The sequence below is a fragment of the Hypanus sabinus genome, chromosome 6 (genome assembly GCF_030144855.1).
Source record: "Hypanus sabinus isolate sHypSab1 chromosome 6, sHypSab1.hap1, whole genome shotgun sequence".
Classification (NCBI taxonomy): Eukaryota; Metazoa; Chordata; class Chondrichthyes; order Myliobatiformes; family Dasyatidae; genus Hypanus; species Hypanus sabinus.
In genome coordinates, this window is record NC_082711.1 from 52774078 (window position 1) to 52793409 (window position 19332).

The window sequence follows — 19332 nt, forward strand, 5'->3', positions numbered from 1 at the left end:
TTTCTTGTAATTCAACTTATAATTTAGTGATAAATATACATCCCAAATTTTTATTGCATTGTATACTGATTAAAAAAAAAATAAATTCCAAATGCTAGCAACACACGCAAAATGCTGAGTAGCAATGGGAATGGGAAGTATAATTAAAATGGATGGTCGCTGTGAGATCTTGCTTTCTCTGGCAGACAGCGTGACCACCACGTAGCACCTGGTCGGTGCTTAGTGAAGTGGTCTCCTAGTCTTCTGGCGGATGGGCAACATGTCAGTGCATGGCCGCTTCTGCTGACAAGATGAGACCGCGCTCAGGTTGGAGGAGCAACACCTGATGTTTTGTCTGGGGAGCCTCCATCCTGATGACATGAACATTGATTTCTTGAACTTCTGGTAATGTCCCCCTTCCTCTTCTTTACCATTCCCCATTTCCATTTCCCTCTCTCACCTGATCTTCTTGCCTGCCTATCACCTCCCTCAGGTGGTCCCCCCCCTTCCATTTCTTCGATGGCCGTCTCTCCTATCAGATTCCCCCTTCTTAAGCCCGTTATCTCTTTCACCAATCGACTTCTCAGCTCTTTACAACCCCTCTCCTTTTCCTGGTTTCTCTTATCACCTACTACCTTGTACTACTTCTCCTCTCCCCCCACCTTCTTACTCCGACTTCTTTCTTTCCAGTCTAGAAGAAGGGTCTCGGCCTGAAACATTGACTATACTCTTTTCCATAGATGCTGCCTGGCCTGCTGAGTTTCTCCAGCATTTTGTGTGTGTTTCTTGGATTTCCAGCATCTGCAGACTTTCTCTTGTTTGTATTTAGAAATGCTTTCAGGTTCCTAGACATGGAGAATGCTTTATTATAATTGGCTTAGACAGTTTAATGACTTCATGGCTACTGGTTACCAACGATACTCAGCAGCAGGTATCAACAAAAGGAAGGATCTTGGCAGACTGTATTAAAAAAAAATCTGTGCAGTGCTGCAGTTTCGATATTGACTTCAAATTCTGGTCTAGCCACTTCCTTGTTTAGAATTTCTTTAATAGGAGCTGCTGCATGAAGTCTTGAATGCTATTAGCAAATCTGTATTTGCTGAGCCTTGTTTTATGGTAGAACAAAACACAAGGCTTGCCATTACCTTTATGTGAAGAAATTACAATGTGAGTGTTTCCACAGAGGAATGCAAATAAATTTTCAAAATGTAAGCACATGGATTATTTTGTTCTCCAGAAATCTGAAAATAATTTCTATGTTCAGATATTAAACTATTGATATAAAAATGTACTTTCAAAAACACTTTGTGAAGCAGCACATAATTTATTTGTTAGCAAAATGATAGCTGTTTGAGTTAAAGGAGTCGTGTCAGTCTGGGTAAGTAATAGCAGAAGAGGTAGAAAGCATAGAGTAGTGTTGAGGGATTCTTCCCACTGACTGCAGACTGTGCTTTCACCCAGAATTGAGATTAGAACTTCAGCTTCTCTTTGCCATGATTTAGATATTGAGGGTATAATTTCAGGATTCAAAATGAGCTGAAACCTAGAAAAGTAATAAACGATGTACAGTAGTTCAGGAGGGATAGAGAAAGCAGGGAACTATGGATAAATTAGTGTGGTGGAAAAAGTGCTGATATCTTTTATTAAGGAAGTGAGAATAGATCACATGGAAATAAATAAAAGGACTGGGCAGAATCAACAGGCATTTACAAAAAATAAATTGTGTTTGCTAACTCTGAGGAAATGACTGGAGTTTGTACCTGTAGGAAAGATGAGGATGAGCTGGCTGATGTGTATTTCGCCTGTAAGCAGCCCTTTGAACAAAATATTATTAAACAAATTTAGAGCGGATTCTCCTGTGGATTGAGAAATGGTAAGTGGGCAGAAAATAGAGAATGGGAATAAATGAGTAATTTTCAGATTGAAAGCCTGTGGCTAGTGAAGTTCTACAGGGGCTGATCCCAGTCCCCCAGTTGTTCATAATCCAGTGAGTCAAGTAAGAGGATCAAATATAGTACACTGAAGTTTGATAATGATAGAAAACTGGGCGGTGGTGTGGGCTGTGAGGACATTGTAGATTCAGCAGGGTATAGACAATGGGAAAGGACGTGGCAGATGGAAAATCAGATGATAATGTGAGATGATCACTTTCATAGGAAATAATAAAAAGGCAGAGTGTGTTTTTAAAATGATGAGTGCTTGAAATGTGTGAAGAGATACCAGAGTGTTTTGTGCATGAATCACTGAATGTTAATGTGCAGGTTCAGGAAGCAATCAGGAGGGCAAGTGGTATATTGGCCTTTATTGCAAGAGGATTTAAGTACAAGCGTACTAATTGTAAAGAGCAGTGGTAAGATTGCATCTGAAAATTTGTTTATAGATCTGGTATCTGGTATGGACCTGCAGTTGAGGGAGACCAGTTACAGTTCATCAGATTGATTCCTGGGATATTAGTTGTTCGTGAGTATATTGGGCTTGTGCTCTTCCAAGTTTAGATGAATGGGAAATGCTGCCGCTGAAATATAGACTACTCTAAAGGATCTTGAAAGGATAAATGCAGCGTTTATGTTTCCCCTATTTGGTACGTCTAAAGCTAGTAGTTGTGATTGCAGAATACGAGGTTGGTCATTTAGGACAGCAATGCAGAGAACCACCTTCAACCAGAAAGTAGAGAATTCTAAGGATTCAGTATCAAGGAAGTCTGTGAAATATATTCAAGGCAGATAATTGATTTTTAGAGTAAAGGATGCCGATTAGTGCACTGTTGCCCTAGGTCAAAGATCTCTGACAATTTTATTGAATGGCAGAACAGATATGAGAAGCGGAATAGCCTACTTCTGCATCTCTCTCTTGTACATGTATGTTCCTGAGGTTTTTAGAGGATATAGACCTGCGTCTGTACATAGCTTCATTAATTGTGTATCTGCTTCATTTGGAGAAGCATGAAGTAATTCATTTTGGTGATAGAAAGTGGAGAGGGAATATAGACCATATAGCTCAATTGTTAAGGACAAGGTTCAGAAACAGAATGATTTGCGGCGGGGGGGGGGGGGGGTGCATGTACTAAAAAGGTTGAGAAGGTTGTTTAGAAGCATTTTTTAATAAAGTAAATAAATGAAGAATTAATGTTGAATCTATATAGGCCTCACTTAGAGTGTTATAACCATTCTGAACCTTGCCATTTAAGATTAATATTAAGAAATTTATTAGGAAGATATCATGAGGGAAAGACCAGTTGTTTGGTAAGATCAGAGAAGTTGGATCCTTGAAGGAGTCCAGAGAAGGTTTAACAGCAGTTCAAAATATCAGTTCTGATGTACCAACTGAGGAACTGTCCCGTTCCAGAATTAGTAGCGACTAGTTGCCACTGACTTGTAAAATTTACAAAAGAATTAGAGGTGGCATTAGAAAATTATCTTTTTTACTCAGCATAATTTTGATCTGAATTACACTGCATGTATGTATTTTAGAAGCTAATTCTCCGATCATTTAAAAAACATACTTGGGTAAAGATTTAAAGGGAATAATGCGCAGGATTATGAGAAAAGATGTCAGTGGAGCTTAGTTTCTAGAGCTTGTAGGGACCTTGTGGGTCAAATAGCCTTCTCTGAAGATGTGCCATTTCATGATTCTATGAAAAAAATATTAATTAAACACCATTTTCTTTTTCTTCCAGGCCAAATACAAAGAAGACTTTGAAAGGAACCGAGGAAGAGGATTTAGCATTGTTACTGACACTCCTGAACTGCAAAGATTAAAAAGAACCCAAGAGCAGATCAGTAATGTATGTAATGTTCTGTGTGAGAACATGCATGAGAACTGTATTTTCTCTATTCTTGTATTGTTTTGCTAAATTAAGTGAAATGCAGATTGAATTGCAGTGTTAGGAGAGAATGCAAATGCATGTGATGGAAATGGAATGCCTGGGTGTGAAATGTGGAATGATATGGCAAGTCCAGATAATTCTCCTAACTATTTCCTGATGTACTTTGTAATGTGAAATGCATCCAATCCAAAAGAAACATTCTGTTATTTTTCTTACAGTTTTTCTTCTCAGATGATGAAAATTGTTTTGTTTCATATGGATTCTGGAAGTGCATGTGAGGCTGTGAGAGTGTTGTGACATACACATGGACATATATGCACAAAATACACCATATGTCAGTTATGAATGTAGCCATCACTTCTTGATTCAGAAAGAAAATGTTTAAATTTGCAATTATCGTGCCTTTCTAAAAAATTGTATTTACTTGTTTTCCCATTTCTTAATCTCTGAAGGTCTGTGCAGACTGAAGGGATGTTAGGCTTTCTTGGTCTTCCACTACCTGAATTAATTCAAGTTCAATACATCTTATGTTAAGTAAAGGTACCGACCCACAATCTGTTCCTCTGTCTGTGCATTGTCTATTGAAGACCACATGAATAATTGGATATTGATATTATCAAAATTTTTCTTCCAAATATTGAATATGCCTTTTTAAAATCTGATTTCTTTTTCAAAGTAATTATTCCAGTAACTATTTAATTAGATCAGAATTCTTGTGGTCTTTAAGAATCGTGTAAATGCAGTGGATCACTTATCTTAAGCTGCATGAACTAACATTAAATTGGCAATGTTTGGCTGAGCACAATGGATTTTTTTCTGGTGTTTGTTATTACCAAGAAATGTTTTTACACAACTATAAGGAACATTAAGGCACACTGACTGCACAATTCATCATTTTGAACTGAAGGTCTCAAGCTTCACGTGTTTAAGTGCATCTACAGTGGCTAATAGATATTGAAGAGTATCAGAAAATAAGGTAGGGGTTTTCTTAAAATTTTGCAGGCTTGAATTATTTTGATCAGGAAATAATCAGTAACTTAATAAAATATTTTTCTTCATGTATAAGAACTTAATTTTATTTTCTGATTTATTGCAGATATGCTGCAGTCATTGAAATCAAGCCCTGAAGGCACAATTTGTGAAATACACCCTTAAAGTGATTTAACATGTACTTAGAGTGGTACGTGGATGTAGTAAAGTGATCCATCATCTGAATAAACTTACATCTGTGTACCATTAAATCTTAGAAAATCTTTGCAATTTGGATTACTTCAGCACTTGTTAATTGATCTTTGGTGGGTTGCCTCAGTGAATAATCAGTGCTAGCATAGTGTAAAATGACATTAACTGGCTTTACTTATGTAAAATGAGATTAGAGTCATAGAATCAAGATCTGAGTATTGTTTTTAATGAGATAATTTAAATAATTTTTTATTCTTTTTGCATATATTGATATCAAACTTCGTCAAATTTGGTATGCCATTACTGTTGATTGGTGTTGATGCCTATGTATTGATTACTATTCTATTGTAAGTCTGTATTAAAAGCATTTGACCAGTTTGAATCTAAGTCATAAAAGACCCTCACTTTCCAATGAAAGTTTAATTTCATAATCTGGCTGCCTAATATAATATTGAAACTGTTTATTATATTTGCTGAAATTTTGCTTTCCTGTCTGTGATCAGAAATACGTTTCATTACATGTGTAATTATGTCATCATGAATATTATTATTTATGACTTAAATATATGCAACATAGTTTCAGCAGCGTTGCTACGCTTTTTAAACATGGCTGAAAAATTTAGTGTCACAGGACTGCAAGGACTCTGAACGTAGCTAATTGCACTCATATTATCATGGAAATATAATCTAGTTATTTCAGCAAATTGCAATCTGAAATCTGTGATGTATAATATGACTTTCCTTATTCTAATCCATGCATAATTCTTTTAGTCTTAAAGTGTACGCTCCTATACCATTCAAATGGCATAGCTGATGCCAGTGATGGTGTTGCATAATTGAATTTGTATCAAACGCTTCATGTTGCCAGCAGTAATTGAAGTTAAACAAGAGAAATTGGAACCAGGTGTATAAACATTGTACAGCATGACCTAGGTGTAGCAGGTAAATATATCAAGTTTATTATACTTTGCATAGTCCTAAAATATAGGAAACTCTAAAACTTTCAAAAAGTACTTCCAATGAATATGTAAATAAATGAAAAAAATAAGTGTGTAACATCTTTCAGTAATCCAGCGTATTATATTCAAAGTGAGAAGGAAGCCCTGATAACCCTCACCCTTTTGATATTTATTTTGACATATACTTAATAAGTATAAATCCAGACTTTATTCCTCCTCTCCTAAACAAGACTGTTTGGTGGGTGAGTGTTGGCTATTGTATTGGCACAACAGTCGTGCCTTCTGCAGCTGTTGGTTCCTACCGTCAGTAGCGCTGACATCACCCCTCTCACTCAGACAGGGGTATTATTGATGCACCATCAATAACTCTTAGAGACGTGAGGCGAGATATAGGCTTTTATTGGCTGGAGGAAAGAACAAGCAGCAGTTGACAATCACACTACATCCTGGAGACTGAGGCCGGGGCTGTGTCCCCAATCGCCTTTATACTGGGGTCTGTGGGAGGAGCCACAGGAGCAGTCAGCAGGGGGGCGTGTCCAGACAGGTATATGCAGTTCACCACAATCATAAATATTGAAATATTGACAAATACATTCCTTTAAAACTGGAAAGCACATTTCTGGATCATGTTTATTATCACTGAATTAGATGGTGTGAAATTTGTTGTTTTATGACAGCAGTGCATTGCAGAGATGTAAAATTGTTATGAATTATGAATATAAATAGTGCAAAAACAAAAGGGAATAATGAGGTAATTTCATGGACCATTCAGAAATCTGATGGCAGAGGGAAAGAAGCTGTGACTGAATCATTGAGTGTAGGTTTTCAGGGTCCTATATATCTCCCCTGGTTAGTAATGAGAAGAGGGTGTGTCCTGGATGATGAAGGTCCTTCATGATAGATGCTCCTTAGTCACTTCACCAAATAACAGACTAGAAGAGCTGTTAATTTATTTCTATAAATGTTCCACCAAGCCCAGGAGAATCTTCCCATATTTCTCTCAACACTTGCTGGCAGCAGTGAGGTTTGACTGCTATCACTGCATTATTCATTTTCCCAAGAACCATTTTCAAATGTCTCAGACTATTTGGCTTGCATTCTAATTTCTGTTCAGTATCTGTGTTCTTGTATATAGTGCACCATGGCTATCTTGCAGATTATGTGCAGGAAACAAGCATGAACAGTCAGTCTTTTTCCTAGGGTGGTGGATTCTGTAACTAAAGGGCAAAGATTTAAGGTGAAAGGGGAAAGATTTAAAGGAGACCTCATGGGCATGATTTTCCCTGAGGGTTGTGGGTATATGAGCCATCAGTGGAAGTGGTTTGAAGTGAATACGGTCACAACACGTAAAAGGCATTTAGACAGATTTGTGGAGGGAAACATTTTGCGGGATATGGACCAAATTCAGGCAAATGGGACTAGTTGAGGGTTGCACTTTGGTCAGCATGGGTAAGTTAGGCTGAAGGGCATGCTTCTATGCTATATAACTCTATTTCTCCATGAGTGTCTCTCTTTCCTGTCTTTCATACTGGCTCTCCTCATTATTCCTGCTAGTAGATCACAAAGATGTTGGTCAAGGCTAAGATTAAGCCCAACCTGAGCAAGGACTCGGCCCACTGCAATTTACCTAACAGCGTAACAGGTCTACAGTGGATTCAGTCTCAGCAGCTCTTCACTCAGCATTGGAGTATTTAGACTACTGCAAAACATACTTCAGGGTGCTGTTTATTGATTACAGTTCAGCATTGTCCCCTCAACTCTAATCAACAAGCTTCGAAACCTGGATCAACAGATCCAGTTAATCTGCAGCTGGACCCTTGGCATACTCGTCAGGAAACTGCATTCGGTGCAGTTCGATAATAACATTTCCGCCTCGCTGACAATCAACACAAGTGCATTTCCATGACTGTGTGGCTAGTTCAAAAACCACATGTACAAACGTTTGTACATTTGGCAATGACACCACTGTTGTTGGCAGAATCTCATTCAGCTACAGGAGGCGTACAGGAGCAAGATAGACTGGCTGATTGACGAGCATTGCAACAACAACAACAACCTCAAACTCAATGTCAGCAAGGCCAAGAAATTGAGTATGAACTTCAGGGAGAGGAAGTTGGGAAACATGCACCAGCCCTCATGGAGTCATTCCTGGAAATGGTGAGCAGTTTCAAACTCCTTAGATAGATCTCTGAGGATCTGTTCTGGGCCTAACACATTGATGCAATCACGAAAAAAGGGCACGAGCAGCCATAGTTTGTTAGGGGTATGTGAAGATTTGGTATATATGCAAAGACCTGCAAATTTCTATGCTTGTACGATGGAGACTCCAGTATAGAATCGCAAGAGGCTACTGAGGGACTTTTCCAGCTCCATCACATGTACAACCCACCCCACTATCAAGGACATCCTCAAGATGTGGCATCTCTGTAAGGCAGCATCCATCAGTAAAGAGCCTCACCATCCATTACATATCTTCTTGTTACTACCATCGCAGAAGAGCATGACGACCCTCACTCAGCATTTTAGCAACAACTTCTTCCCCTCTGCTGTTAGATTTCTAAACAGTTCATGAGTCCATCTACTCTGCCTCGTTATTCCTCTTCTGGACTATTCATTTATTTTTATAACTTCCAGTAATTTTTATGTCTTCACTGTAATGCTGCCACAAGACAACAAATGTCACGGTATATGTCAGTGATAATAAAGCCAATTCTGATTCTGATCTGCAATAATGAGCATGTTGGAAGTAAGGTTCCTTTGCCCTAAATGACTGGGGAAAGAAATTAGTTCTTGGTTTGGCAGGCGGTTGGAGGCAGCTGGCCTATAAATAACAATTTTTTGCACAGCTATCTTCTGAAAATTATTGTACACATTTTAGAGAAACTCCTCATTCTAAATGTCACATAGCAAGTGCTCTGGTAACTGTGCTAAGATATATTTGCTGGTGGAAAGAAAACTAAATCTCTATAGGGAAAGTCTATAAACATAGTAATATTTTAAAACAATATGACCAGGTTTATTAAAAGTGAAAATTGCAATCAGGGCATAGAAGATGGTTATAAATCTCTCTGTGGTGACATCTGAACAGCTTGATTAGATGACTGGTTTTGATCACTGTTCTATATTCTCTATATAGAGAAATCAAGCAATTGAAAATGTCATCCTGAAGAAAGATTTAGTTAACGTGCTTCATCGATGAATATATTACTTTAGTTAATCAGCCCCTGTTGGTCATGACATATCTGGCACTTAATTATGTAGAAATTTCTAGATATTTTTGTATTAAAGAGGTAAAAGATGAAGGAGTTTTAGTATTTGTAATGTGAGATGCTCCATTGGTTGGGGTTGACCATGGATGTTATGGCCTAGCTGTCATATGCAAGCCCTGGCAGTATGATATGGAGAGCAAGCTGATGCCTATGCAGCAGGCTCCCCCTCTCCAGGCAGCTGATGAATCCAAAGGAATAGCTGAAACGGATACAGTTTGGCTCCAGTGGTGTCCATTGAACTGCCTTAGGGATTCTAGCTCCAGATATTTCCTCAGGGTTTACTCCCAAATTCTTCCGCATGAGTGTGCATAGCCACAAAGCAGTGGAGGTTTGAGATCAGAGTTTCCTTCTCCTAGATGAGCTGTCAGCCACAGCTGATGAGCCACATCTGCCTGAAATCTGTAATGTATATTGAATATAACTATTAACTTTTCATTTTGAAACAACTTTACCCAGAAAGAAAAAATAAAATTGCAGGAAGGTAATTATTAACTGGGTGAAGGAATTGACACTTGCTTAAAAATGTTTGTAGAATACAAGGGTTGATAGCTGATAGGATCGTAAGATGGGTGGATGTTCCTAAAGGGTATCATAAAAAGAAGAGTTGATAATAATTTATCTCTTTCTGAACCCTCCTCATGACTGTCTTAAATAGCAAGGCGTAATCCTGAAGCAGTGTCACCTAATCTTCCAGATATTCTTCCTGAGAAAATACATATTTTTGATGAGATCATCTTTCATTGTTCTACTGGAAAGTACATGTCCAGTTTATTTAGTGCATTGAGTTTAGATTTGTTTTTGAAATATATCAAATTACAAAAGTGAGATTGTGATACTGCAGTAGTACAGAGCCTCTTGAGTCTGGATTCCTTTATGAACAGTATATTTTCAGGAAGGATGCTCGTACACTGCAGTGCCAGTTCACTGGCTTTCAAAGGTTAAATGATAGTGCAGTTTGAATAAACTAAGTTTTATAGTCCCTTGAGTTACAAGATTGTCGGATGATTTAATTGAGGAGTTTAAAATGAAATAAAAGGTTATGATAGGGTATCATAAATAAAGTATTAGCTATGATGGAGTATCTAGAACAATGGTCATTCTCTTAAAATTAGAGTTCAGCTGCTTAGGATTCATATCAGGAAGTCTGTTTTCAAATAAAGGGAGGTAATCTGGAATTTTATTTCCTTAAGGCTTCTCAGAATCTCAGAGTCAGATTTATTGTCAGTTAGATGATGTGAAGTTTGTTGTTTTGCAGCAGCAGTACAGTGCAAAGTCGTAAGATTACTATAGCTGACAAAAATAAATTATACTAAAAGAAAGGAATAATGACGTTTCTTTGCATGCTGGGTCAGTTGAAGTGGTCAGGTTAAAGCTAATACATTTTTCTTTAGTAAATCTATTAGGCAAAATGGAGAAAAAGGAGAGAAAAAGAAGTATTGGGAGTTTTAATTCAGGTTAATATTGGTATTGGTTCATTAATTTTCATCTACCAACGTACAGTGAAAATGTCTTGCTTACTGTTCGCACAGATCAGATCATTACATAGTGCATTGAGCTACAATAAGGTAAGACAGTAAACATGGAGAATAAAGTGCAAATGCTACTGGAAGAAGTGCAGTGCAGGTAACTGATGAAGGGCAAGATCATAATGAGGCAGATTTTGAGGAGAAAGAGTCCATTTTATCGTTCAAGATGTCCAGTGAAGAGTCTGTAACAGTGGGATAGAAGCTGTCCTTGAGCCTGCTGTTATGTGCTTCCAGACTTTTGGGAGAGGGAAGAAGAGCAAATGTAAGGGATGGATAGGAGTCTGATTATCATGGCTACGTTACTAAGGCAGTGAGAAGTATAGACAGAGTCCATAAAGGGAAGGCTGGTTCATGCGATGTGCTCAGCGGTGTTAACAACTCTTTAGCTTCTTGCAGTATAATTAGTCATATATGGAACAGACCTAAATGGTTGTCTGCTGTTCTTCTGTTCAATCCCTGCTTTCCTTATGATACTGAAATTCAGACTTCCAGAAATACAAATTTGTAGCATTGACCTCTGCCTCTGAAATAGTTTTTCTTTGACTCCAGCAAAACTCACTTAGAATACAGTACATATTACAATACTGTGCTGTGCATTTCATGGATAAATTTCTTCCAATATGAATTCCTTCATAGTTATTCTTTAATTGTTAGTAACTACAATTGCTGCACTGCCCTCCACCCCAATCTCTGAATTCTGCAGTACAAAATTCAGATCCTCTGCTGCCATACCTGGGCACTGGTGTGTCTTTGCAGTTGCAGAACCTATGCAGAATTGGGGTCTGTGGTTGGTGGGGGTTATTCTGAGTGTAGGTGGCAGCAAGGAGAGGTGTGAGGGGTTGTATGTGGCGGAGTTGAGAACGTTGGCACTGAGTGGGGGTCACAGTCACATTAAGAATGCCATGATGTTAGTTATTGTGAAGAGTTGAGTTGTTACCAGTTCTGCCATTTTGGATCTCGATAATCTGCTTGGATCATGCATTATCAAAGAGCACTCAACATGACTGTTACTTTCAAGGTATTTGGTGATTGATTTTCACTATCTGTTTCTGTACTTCCAGAAGTGATTGATACTTCGTAGAACTATTGAAATTTGAAGTCTACATGTCAAATCTATTCGGACTTTGTTTTGACTTTTGGGGCTTCTCTACAAATTACATGTTCACCATGTAAGTATGCTTGTAAATGTTCCCCTACCCACTGGGAGAGTGAGTAAGGGGCATACAGAGCAGGATAGCTTGCTAGAAGAAGATGGGAGAAAAAGGACTGGGTGTGAAGAAGAGTTCTCATCAAGTATTCACACTCTTCCAGGATTTGATTTTGGATACCTGGTACCTTTTTCCCCAGAGTTGAAATGTATAATACTAAAGATGCAAAGATTCAGAATACATTTATTATCAAAGTACGTATGAGTGGGATTTGGATTCCCACAGACAGCCAAGAAGCAAAGAAACATAATTGAACCCACTCAAAAAAAAAGCATCAAACACCCAACGCACAAACAAAAATCAAATTGAGCAAACGCAAAAAGCCAGCAAAAAAACAGAGAGTATAAAACCTCAAATCCCAAAGTCATTGAAGCAGTCTAGGGAGGTTCAATTTAGTTCACTTTAGTTCAACTTAGTGCTGTGGCCGCCTAGATCAAAATCGCACAACATAGCAATAAAAAGGAGTAACCAGAGATCAGAAGCACATCATAACATGAGTTACAGAGTACAATCCATAAACCGTGCCAATTAAACCTTGCACAAAGCTCAAGACTCTGGTAGCATTAAGTGAGACACAGATAGTAGCCGAGAAGAGGAAGAGGTGAAAGAAATGGGTTTCTGAACTGTCTAAAGGACATTGCATTTGATTGCATTGTTTACCTGCACCATCTTCTTACGTCAGCATTTAGACTGATGTTTAATTACTAGTTTAATTAGTTTGGCACAACAGCATGGACTAAAGGACCTGTCCTTGTGCTGTACTGTATTATGTTCTGATATTCAGGGAGCACTTTTCTATCAGAACCTCAGAGAAATGAGATGTCTGAGACATCTGTGTTTCAATAAGGACATTGCCACTGAAATGCGCCAGTTGCTTCAGCTAAGTAAGTTTCCCTTTGAGAAGTTAAGTTTTGTTCCTGTTTATTGTTTCCATCGACTTTTAGACCAGCTAATGAGTGTGTGATTGCCGAGAGCTTTGTCACCCTATTTATAGCCTTTATCAGAACTAATGTCCTGCAGCATCTCACACATATTGTCCATTTTAAAAAATGCAATCTGAGATGATGCTGCTTTGTTTTTATCAGTTAGCTCTAGCCATTTTCGAGCTCTGTTTCACTATACCTCTCGGATCATACAAAGAGGTTGGATAAATGTTAGAGGATAATGTAAATGGGCTCTGTATTCAGTACCACTTCCTAGTCAAATATATTTCCAATTTGGGCATCAGTTTAATTCCATGAGGTCCCTTAAAGTGCAAACATTTTCTTTAACTGCTTCCTGCTATTTCAGTTTTAGAAATGGCTCCCCTCTATTTTTGTTTCAGTCCTTTGTTTCTGTTAAATTGATGGTCAGTTTGCCATTCTCTAGAATAAACATCGCTAGTGTTTCAGATCTCGTTAAACTTTGTTTCTGTATATTAATCAATTTCTCCTGCCTGGCCTGCATATTGAGTTTGGCAGCTTTCAGTTCTATTCAGCAGCAGTCTGATTAAAAAGTTCCTTAAATAATAATTGCTGGAGTGTAAAGAGATTCACCATTTCCTTTTGAATTGTAAATTTAATTTCTGTGACAGATCAGAGGTATGCTGCTTCTAATCTTAAAAGACCTCTTTATTTCCTCATGGAATTTTGGTTGCTTGCCAAATGTTAACTGCTAAAAATGTGTCCAGTGCTGTCTGGAAACAGCTTGCTGTTTGACAATATTCATTTTGCTGAAAATTATTACTTCAAAGGGAAGATGAAACATCTTGAGGTGGATAATTTACATGTTAGTAGTGAACTGTATAGTAAACACAAATAAGCTGTATAGGTTATTTAAACCTTGTTATTCTTTACCCTACTGTTGGCAAATACAAAACAGTGGGAGCACTCTGTGAATATTTATTGCGGGTTTTAACATCTTGTTATTGACATTAGTCCAAGTGAAGTATCGCCAGGGGCAACCTAAGGCATTTGGATTCTTATGAAATGAATTTTAGACTATGAATTGCACTTTCTATTACAAAACATGCATCTCCAGATTTTTTATTTGAATTATATGGCATTGAAGCGACGATTTCCCACTTTAAAAGAGAATACCATGCTCATCTTTTAATGGAATTTAATAAGGGATTGTACTTGTGTATATACTTGTATACATATACATATACTTGTGTACAATATGTAAGTCACACTGTACAACATTGAACTTAATGGTATCCTATATGTACGTATATTCTGATGGATGGACTGTATTGTTCACATGCCCAAGACCAGTATCCTTAAACAGGCACTTGAATCTAAACTTTAATGGCCTGAGATTACCAGGAGGACAGAACAATTATTTCAGGGACTTTCTTGAAGCCTCCTTGAGAAACTGGTAGAAAGATGCTATCCTCTTCAAAATTATCAATGTAACTGTCACATCAAGCGCACCCTATCCCACCTCTGGCAGTTTGTGGTTCCCCTTCTGATCTCATCAACCACCGTGGAACCCACGGATGTGGAGTGGAAGCAGGTCATCCTCAATCCTGAGCGACTGGCCACGAAGAGAAGTGATGACGTCAGCACTCTGTGTCGGTGTGCCTAGTTTGTCAGTCCTTCATAATGTGGAGATATGTTTTTGATGCTCCTCGTGTCTTGCAGATATTATTGTGCTTAGAGATCACCAGTGATTCAAAAGCTGCTTGTAAATTGTTCATAAGCTGCAAGGAACGGATGGGGATGTTTTATATTATCAATAATATCCTTGAAGTAGCAGCCACTATTGCAAGAAAAGAAGAAAGTGGCATTGACTTTGCAGTGTTATCACACTGTCATTAATTTAACGCTTCCTTAGAAGTAAAGGTGTCCCATGTGCATGAGTAGCATAGAAGTGAAAGGATATTTCAGACCCCAGAGAAGAGCTGCAAATTTGGCATGGCCAGTAACTTAGAGAAATTGAGTTTTTGCATGGAAGAACGAAGAACTGGAAATGTGAAACAAAACCACAAAATTGTATAACTTGTCACGTGGCATCTGTGGAGAGAGGAAACGAGTTAACACTTCAGGTCAGTGACCTTCAGAACGATTGAAATGCCATTGACCTGAAAATTTAGCCTTGTTTCCTTTTCCACTGATGCTGCTTGATCTGCTGAGTATTTCCTATTTCTTTTAAAGAATGACTGCAATGTAGTGTTGAAATAATTATCGAACCATCACACCTCTAGATTGTTTGTAGACCACTTGCTGAAAGAAGTTCACATGGTTTAAGAGACAACAAAAAAGATTTTATATAGGCTGTTAAGTGCAAAAAGCTTCAAATTTGATTTGGTTTGTAGGGTTACAACCTCACAGAGCAGGCAACTGAAAAGGCCTAAGAATTCCAGACCTCATGACTCTCTAAATAAGAACAGCATCATGTGATTGCAAGAGACTTGGTCGGTATTGTAGATTTCCGATGCTTTCCTCTTGAAGGGACCAAATGCTGCACATGCTAGAAGAAAATTCAAACAGCAAAACTTTCAATTATAAACATAAGGCAACATATATAGGTGCTGTTTCATAATCCAAAAAATGAGTCAGTTCTCTCATTAAAAAAGATGTTGGTGCTTTGCTGAGACCTCCACATAAATCATCTGCACTAGACAGTGCAGGCAAGATGTTCACACAGTAACCTGTAGGTTAGAATTTCCATGTCATTGCCACGGAGGTTGCTGAGTTGGTGCAGCAAGCGAATCTGTGAACACATCTCCAGAGGGTGGGCCAATTTGGGCAAATTTTCCAGTGTGGACTTACGATCTAACATAGTGGAGAAAGCAAGGAGGCAACAATTAAATGAAAAACAGTGATTAGATTTAAAGTGATTCCAACTAAATAAAATCAGTCTAAATCAGCAGCCCAGTAAGTCCCAAGTGCAATCACCCTGGTCTGTAGTCTGGGAAGTTATTTTAAGTAAGTGTCTGTGTTGATGAGGTAATCACAGCAGGGACAGAGTTGAAGATTATGAAGTGATGTCTGATGGTGAATCTATTCCTGATTGTGATAATGAATCAACTGCTTTGAGGGGTACAAAACAGTGGTGACACAAGCCAAGAAAATTCATGTTCTCCAACACGTCAATAAAAAGCCGTAGACCAGCTGAGGAGGTTCAGAATCAGATTTATTGTCACTAATGTACAATGTGAAATTTGTTGTTTTGAGGCAGCAGTATAGTGTAAAGATATAAACATCTATAACTTAGAGAAAAGGAATAACAAGTAGTGTTCCAATCATAAACAAGACAAAACCTGCAGATGCAGAAAATCCAAGGAACACACACAAAATGCTGGAGGAACTCAGCAGGCCGGGCAGCATCTATGGAAAATAGATGATATTTGCTGCCTGGGCAGCTGAGTTCCTCCAGCATTTTATGTGTGTGTAGCAAGTAGTGTTTATATTTTCATGGGACATTCAGAAATCTGATAGCAGAGGGCAAGAAGTTGTTTCTGAATCATTGAGTATAGGTCTTCAGCCCCCTGATGGCAGTAATGAAAAGAAGGCAAGACCTGGATGGTGAGGATCCTTAATGATGTATGCAACATTGAGGCATTGCCTCTTGAAGATGTCCTTGATATTGGGGAGGCTTGTGCTGAGGATGAAGCTGGCCAAGGCTACTACCCTCTACGACCTCTTGTAATCTTGTGTGTTGGAGCTTCCGTACCAGGCTGTGATGCAGCCAGTCAGAATTTATATCTACAGTATATAAATTTGTAAGTGTCTGTGGTGACACTGAATCTCATCAAACTCCTAACGAAGTAGAGCTTCAGGTGTGCTTTCTTTCTTATTACATCAGTGAGCTAGGTCAGTGAACTAGATAGATAGATCCTCTAAAGTGTTGATGCTGAGGAGCTTGAAGCTGCTCCACCTTTCCACTGCTGACACCTCAATGAAGACTTGCGTGTCTTCTCCTGATTTTCCCTTCCTGAAGTCCACAATTAGTTCCTTGTTCTTGTTGAGTCAGGTTGTTGTAACACCACTCACCCAGCCAGTGTATCTCACTAGCAGATGATGCTAGTCAGCACTCTGAATCTATCATGAAGGTGAAGCATTTTCAGCCATTTTCAATGAGAAAGTGGTGTGCTTTATGTACTGCATGTAAATGGGTTGACCGTGACGACAAATCTTAGGGTTCTATACTGCATGCATACTTTAATAATAAATAGTCTTTGAATCTTTGCCTTAATGAATTCCTTGTGCTGCAGAGCTTGACTCATTCCTGTTATGTGACTTTTCAAAGTAGTTGATTCATTGTCAACATAAGGAGTAGATTCATCATCAAGCATAACTTCATTTAAATTTATCACGATATGCATGCGTGATGTAAGCACCACCAGTTGGTGTGCCCGGTAGTTAAGTATGCACTCCTTTGTTTTGAAGCTTCTTGCATCCTGTAGATATTTTATTTCGTTGATCAGCTGGCCCATCATTGTAAAACGTATTACATGGTTGTTTTGCAAACTGAGCATGCAGCTTTAAAATTACTTGGTGTATGAAGCCCTTAATCGCACAGCAAAAACCACACAACTGTGGAAGTGGCACAGAGCATATTAATAATTGTCTCGAGAGTGGTTAAAGTACAGTGTTTCCTCAAATGTACTATTGACATTTGGTATTTGACTTTTTAAATTATAAAAAGGTACAAAGATATGTGGAGCCTAGTGCGAAATAAAGACACTGCAGTGGTCTCGGTTATCCTCCCTGCTCATAATAACCAGAGCAATGACGAATCAGGCTTCTGTCTCAGCTGTTTTTATAAGTGACATTTATCCACAATTTTAATTGGATTTAAGTGTCCATTAAGTCAGCAATAACTTTGAAAACTGAAGAAAGTTTCAGAGGAAAATGGAATTGGCACCAAGTTAGTTCAAACAACCAAATTAGCATGCTTGTCATATAATTGAGATGCTTGATGATGTGACTAACCTCTGGCCATGAAATGCATCCTATTTATCTTCATTGATCCAAATAAATTGTTAATATAATTTGTTATGCAATAGCTGGTCTTCTGGTACTTAAGAACCCTTCTGAATTCATCTTTTTGTGAATGAAAATGAAAAGAGCAGGCTTGGGGTCAGAAGCAGAATTCAACAGGAAGGAAGCAATATCAAACGAATGAGCTGTTTATGATGAATGCCAACATTTAGAAATGGCAATACATTACCACGGTGACACTGATAGATATACAAGCAAGGTAAGATTTCAGCATGATTGTGACTGAGATTTTAGATGCTATGTTTCATTTCAGAACTGAGTTATGTTTGGGCTCTAGCTAACATTTTTGCTTGCACTCTCAAATGAATTGTTATCACTTTGAGGTGTTTTGCCAATATGAACACAATCAATTTACTATAACAGGTACCAAAAATGTTCTTTGTACAGAAAGAAACCTGCCTGAATGTAATACATAAGCTGACTTGTCAACTTTAGAAGCTGGTTGAAAAATGGGAATACTGAGCAATCTTCTTCATTCCACTTGAAAATCGTGAGTGCTCTTTACCTTTCATAAAGTCACTAAACTGTCTTTTATTCTCAGAGTCTGTTGCTATTAATTTTTAATGGCCTGCATTTTCAACCTTTTCCTTTTAACCAATTTCTTTTTATAGCTTATTTAAACCAGCACCACTTTCATGGAGGAAAAGGTGAAATTTTAAGGGAAAAAAGATGATTCAGAGTTTTGTCTCAATTTGTCCCAGATGGTGTGTACTTTAGAAGGTTTCTGAAAATCATTTATCTTTTTCTGCCAGCTAATTCTGGTTGGACAGTATTTCAAAGAGGTTTTGTTCTATTATATTTACAGTGTAGTCAGTTCTTTCTCTTTCAGGCATTTGAACTTTCCCATCAGTTTTGCACTGTTCATGTGATAATTTTGACCACCTTCTCTATTGCAATTGCAGTTTTTAATGTAGAATTTGGGGTAATAGTATATTATCCGGATTATGTTTGCTGAGGGTGTTACAAATATAGTTATCTAAAATGTTCGTGTGAATCGAAATAAAGAATATGTAAATACAGATACTTAGAAAAGAGGATGTTGCAATGAGCTTCACCCCAAACAGTGATTTAGGATGAGGTTTTCATCTTATGAAAATGTTAAGTACCATCTAACCATTCTGTTCCAATCCCTTTATCCTTCATTTCTTTAGCTATCTGGCTAACTTATTAAATCTGGACTGTACCTCTGTTATAAACACTATAGCATTTACCTAGGCTTTCAGCAAGCTCACAGCCTGCTGAGGATTTAAAAAAATTCCTTTTATTTGTCCTTAACATTTTGCATTTAATTTTACTTCTTTATCCCTTATTGGAGGGCCTTTATTCTGTAGAAATTGTCTGTTTTTAGCCACTGTGCCTACTCTTTCAGAATTATAATATCTGAAGCAATTTC

The 19332-nt window shown here is 38.0% G+C and overlaps 2 protein-coding genes across 16 annotated transcripts in view; both read left to right on the plus strand.

The window, feature by feature from the left end:
* Positions 1–19332, plus strand: part of LOC132395468 (LIM zinc-binding domain-containing Nebulette-like) — a 304667-nt gene that overhangs the window by 189967 nt on the left and 95368 nt on the right. For all 4 annotated transcript variants that reach the window (XM_059972133.1, XM_059972132.1, XM_059972135.1 and 1 more), the window contains exon 4: positions 3656–3763. In XM_059972133.1, coding sequence (XP_059828116.1) covers positions 3656–3763 — 108 coding nt within the window. The remainder of the gene's footprint in view (positions 1–3655; positions 3764–19332) is intronic.
* LOC132395466 (nebulette-like) overlaps positions 3770–19332 on the plus strand; it is a 72101-nt gene continuing 56538 nt past the window's right edge. For 2 of the 12 annotated variants that reach the window (XM_059972118.1, XM_059972130.1), the window contains exons 1-5: positions 3770–5100; positions 5759–5929; positions 11803–11910; positions 17945–18138; positions 18303–18429. The gene's annotated coding sequence lies outside the window, so the exon portion shown is untranslated. The remainder of the gene's footprint in view (positions 5101–5758; positions 5930–11802; positions 11911–17944; positions 18139–18302; positions 18430–19332) is intronic. The other 10 variants (XM_059972126.1, XM_059972122.1, XM_059972128.1 and 7 more) reach the window with 10 other exon arrangements.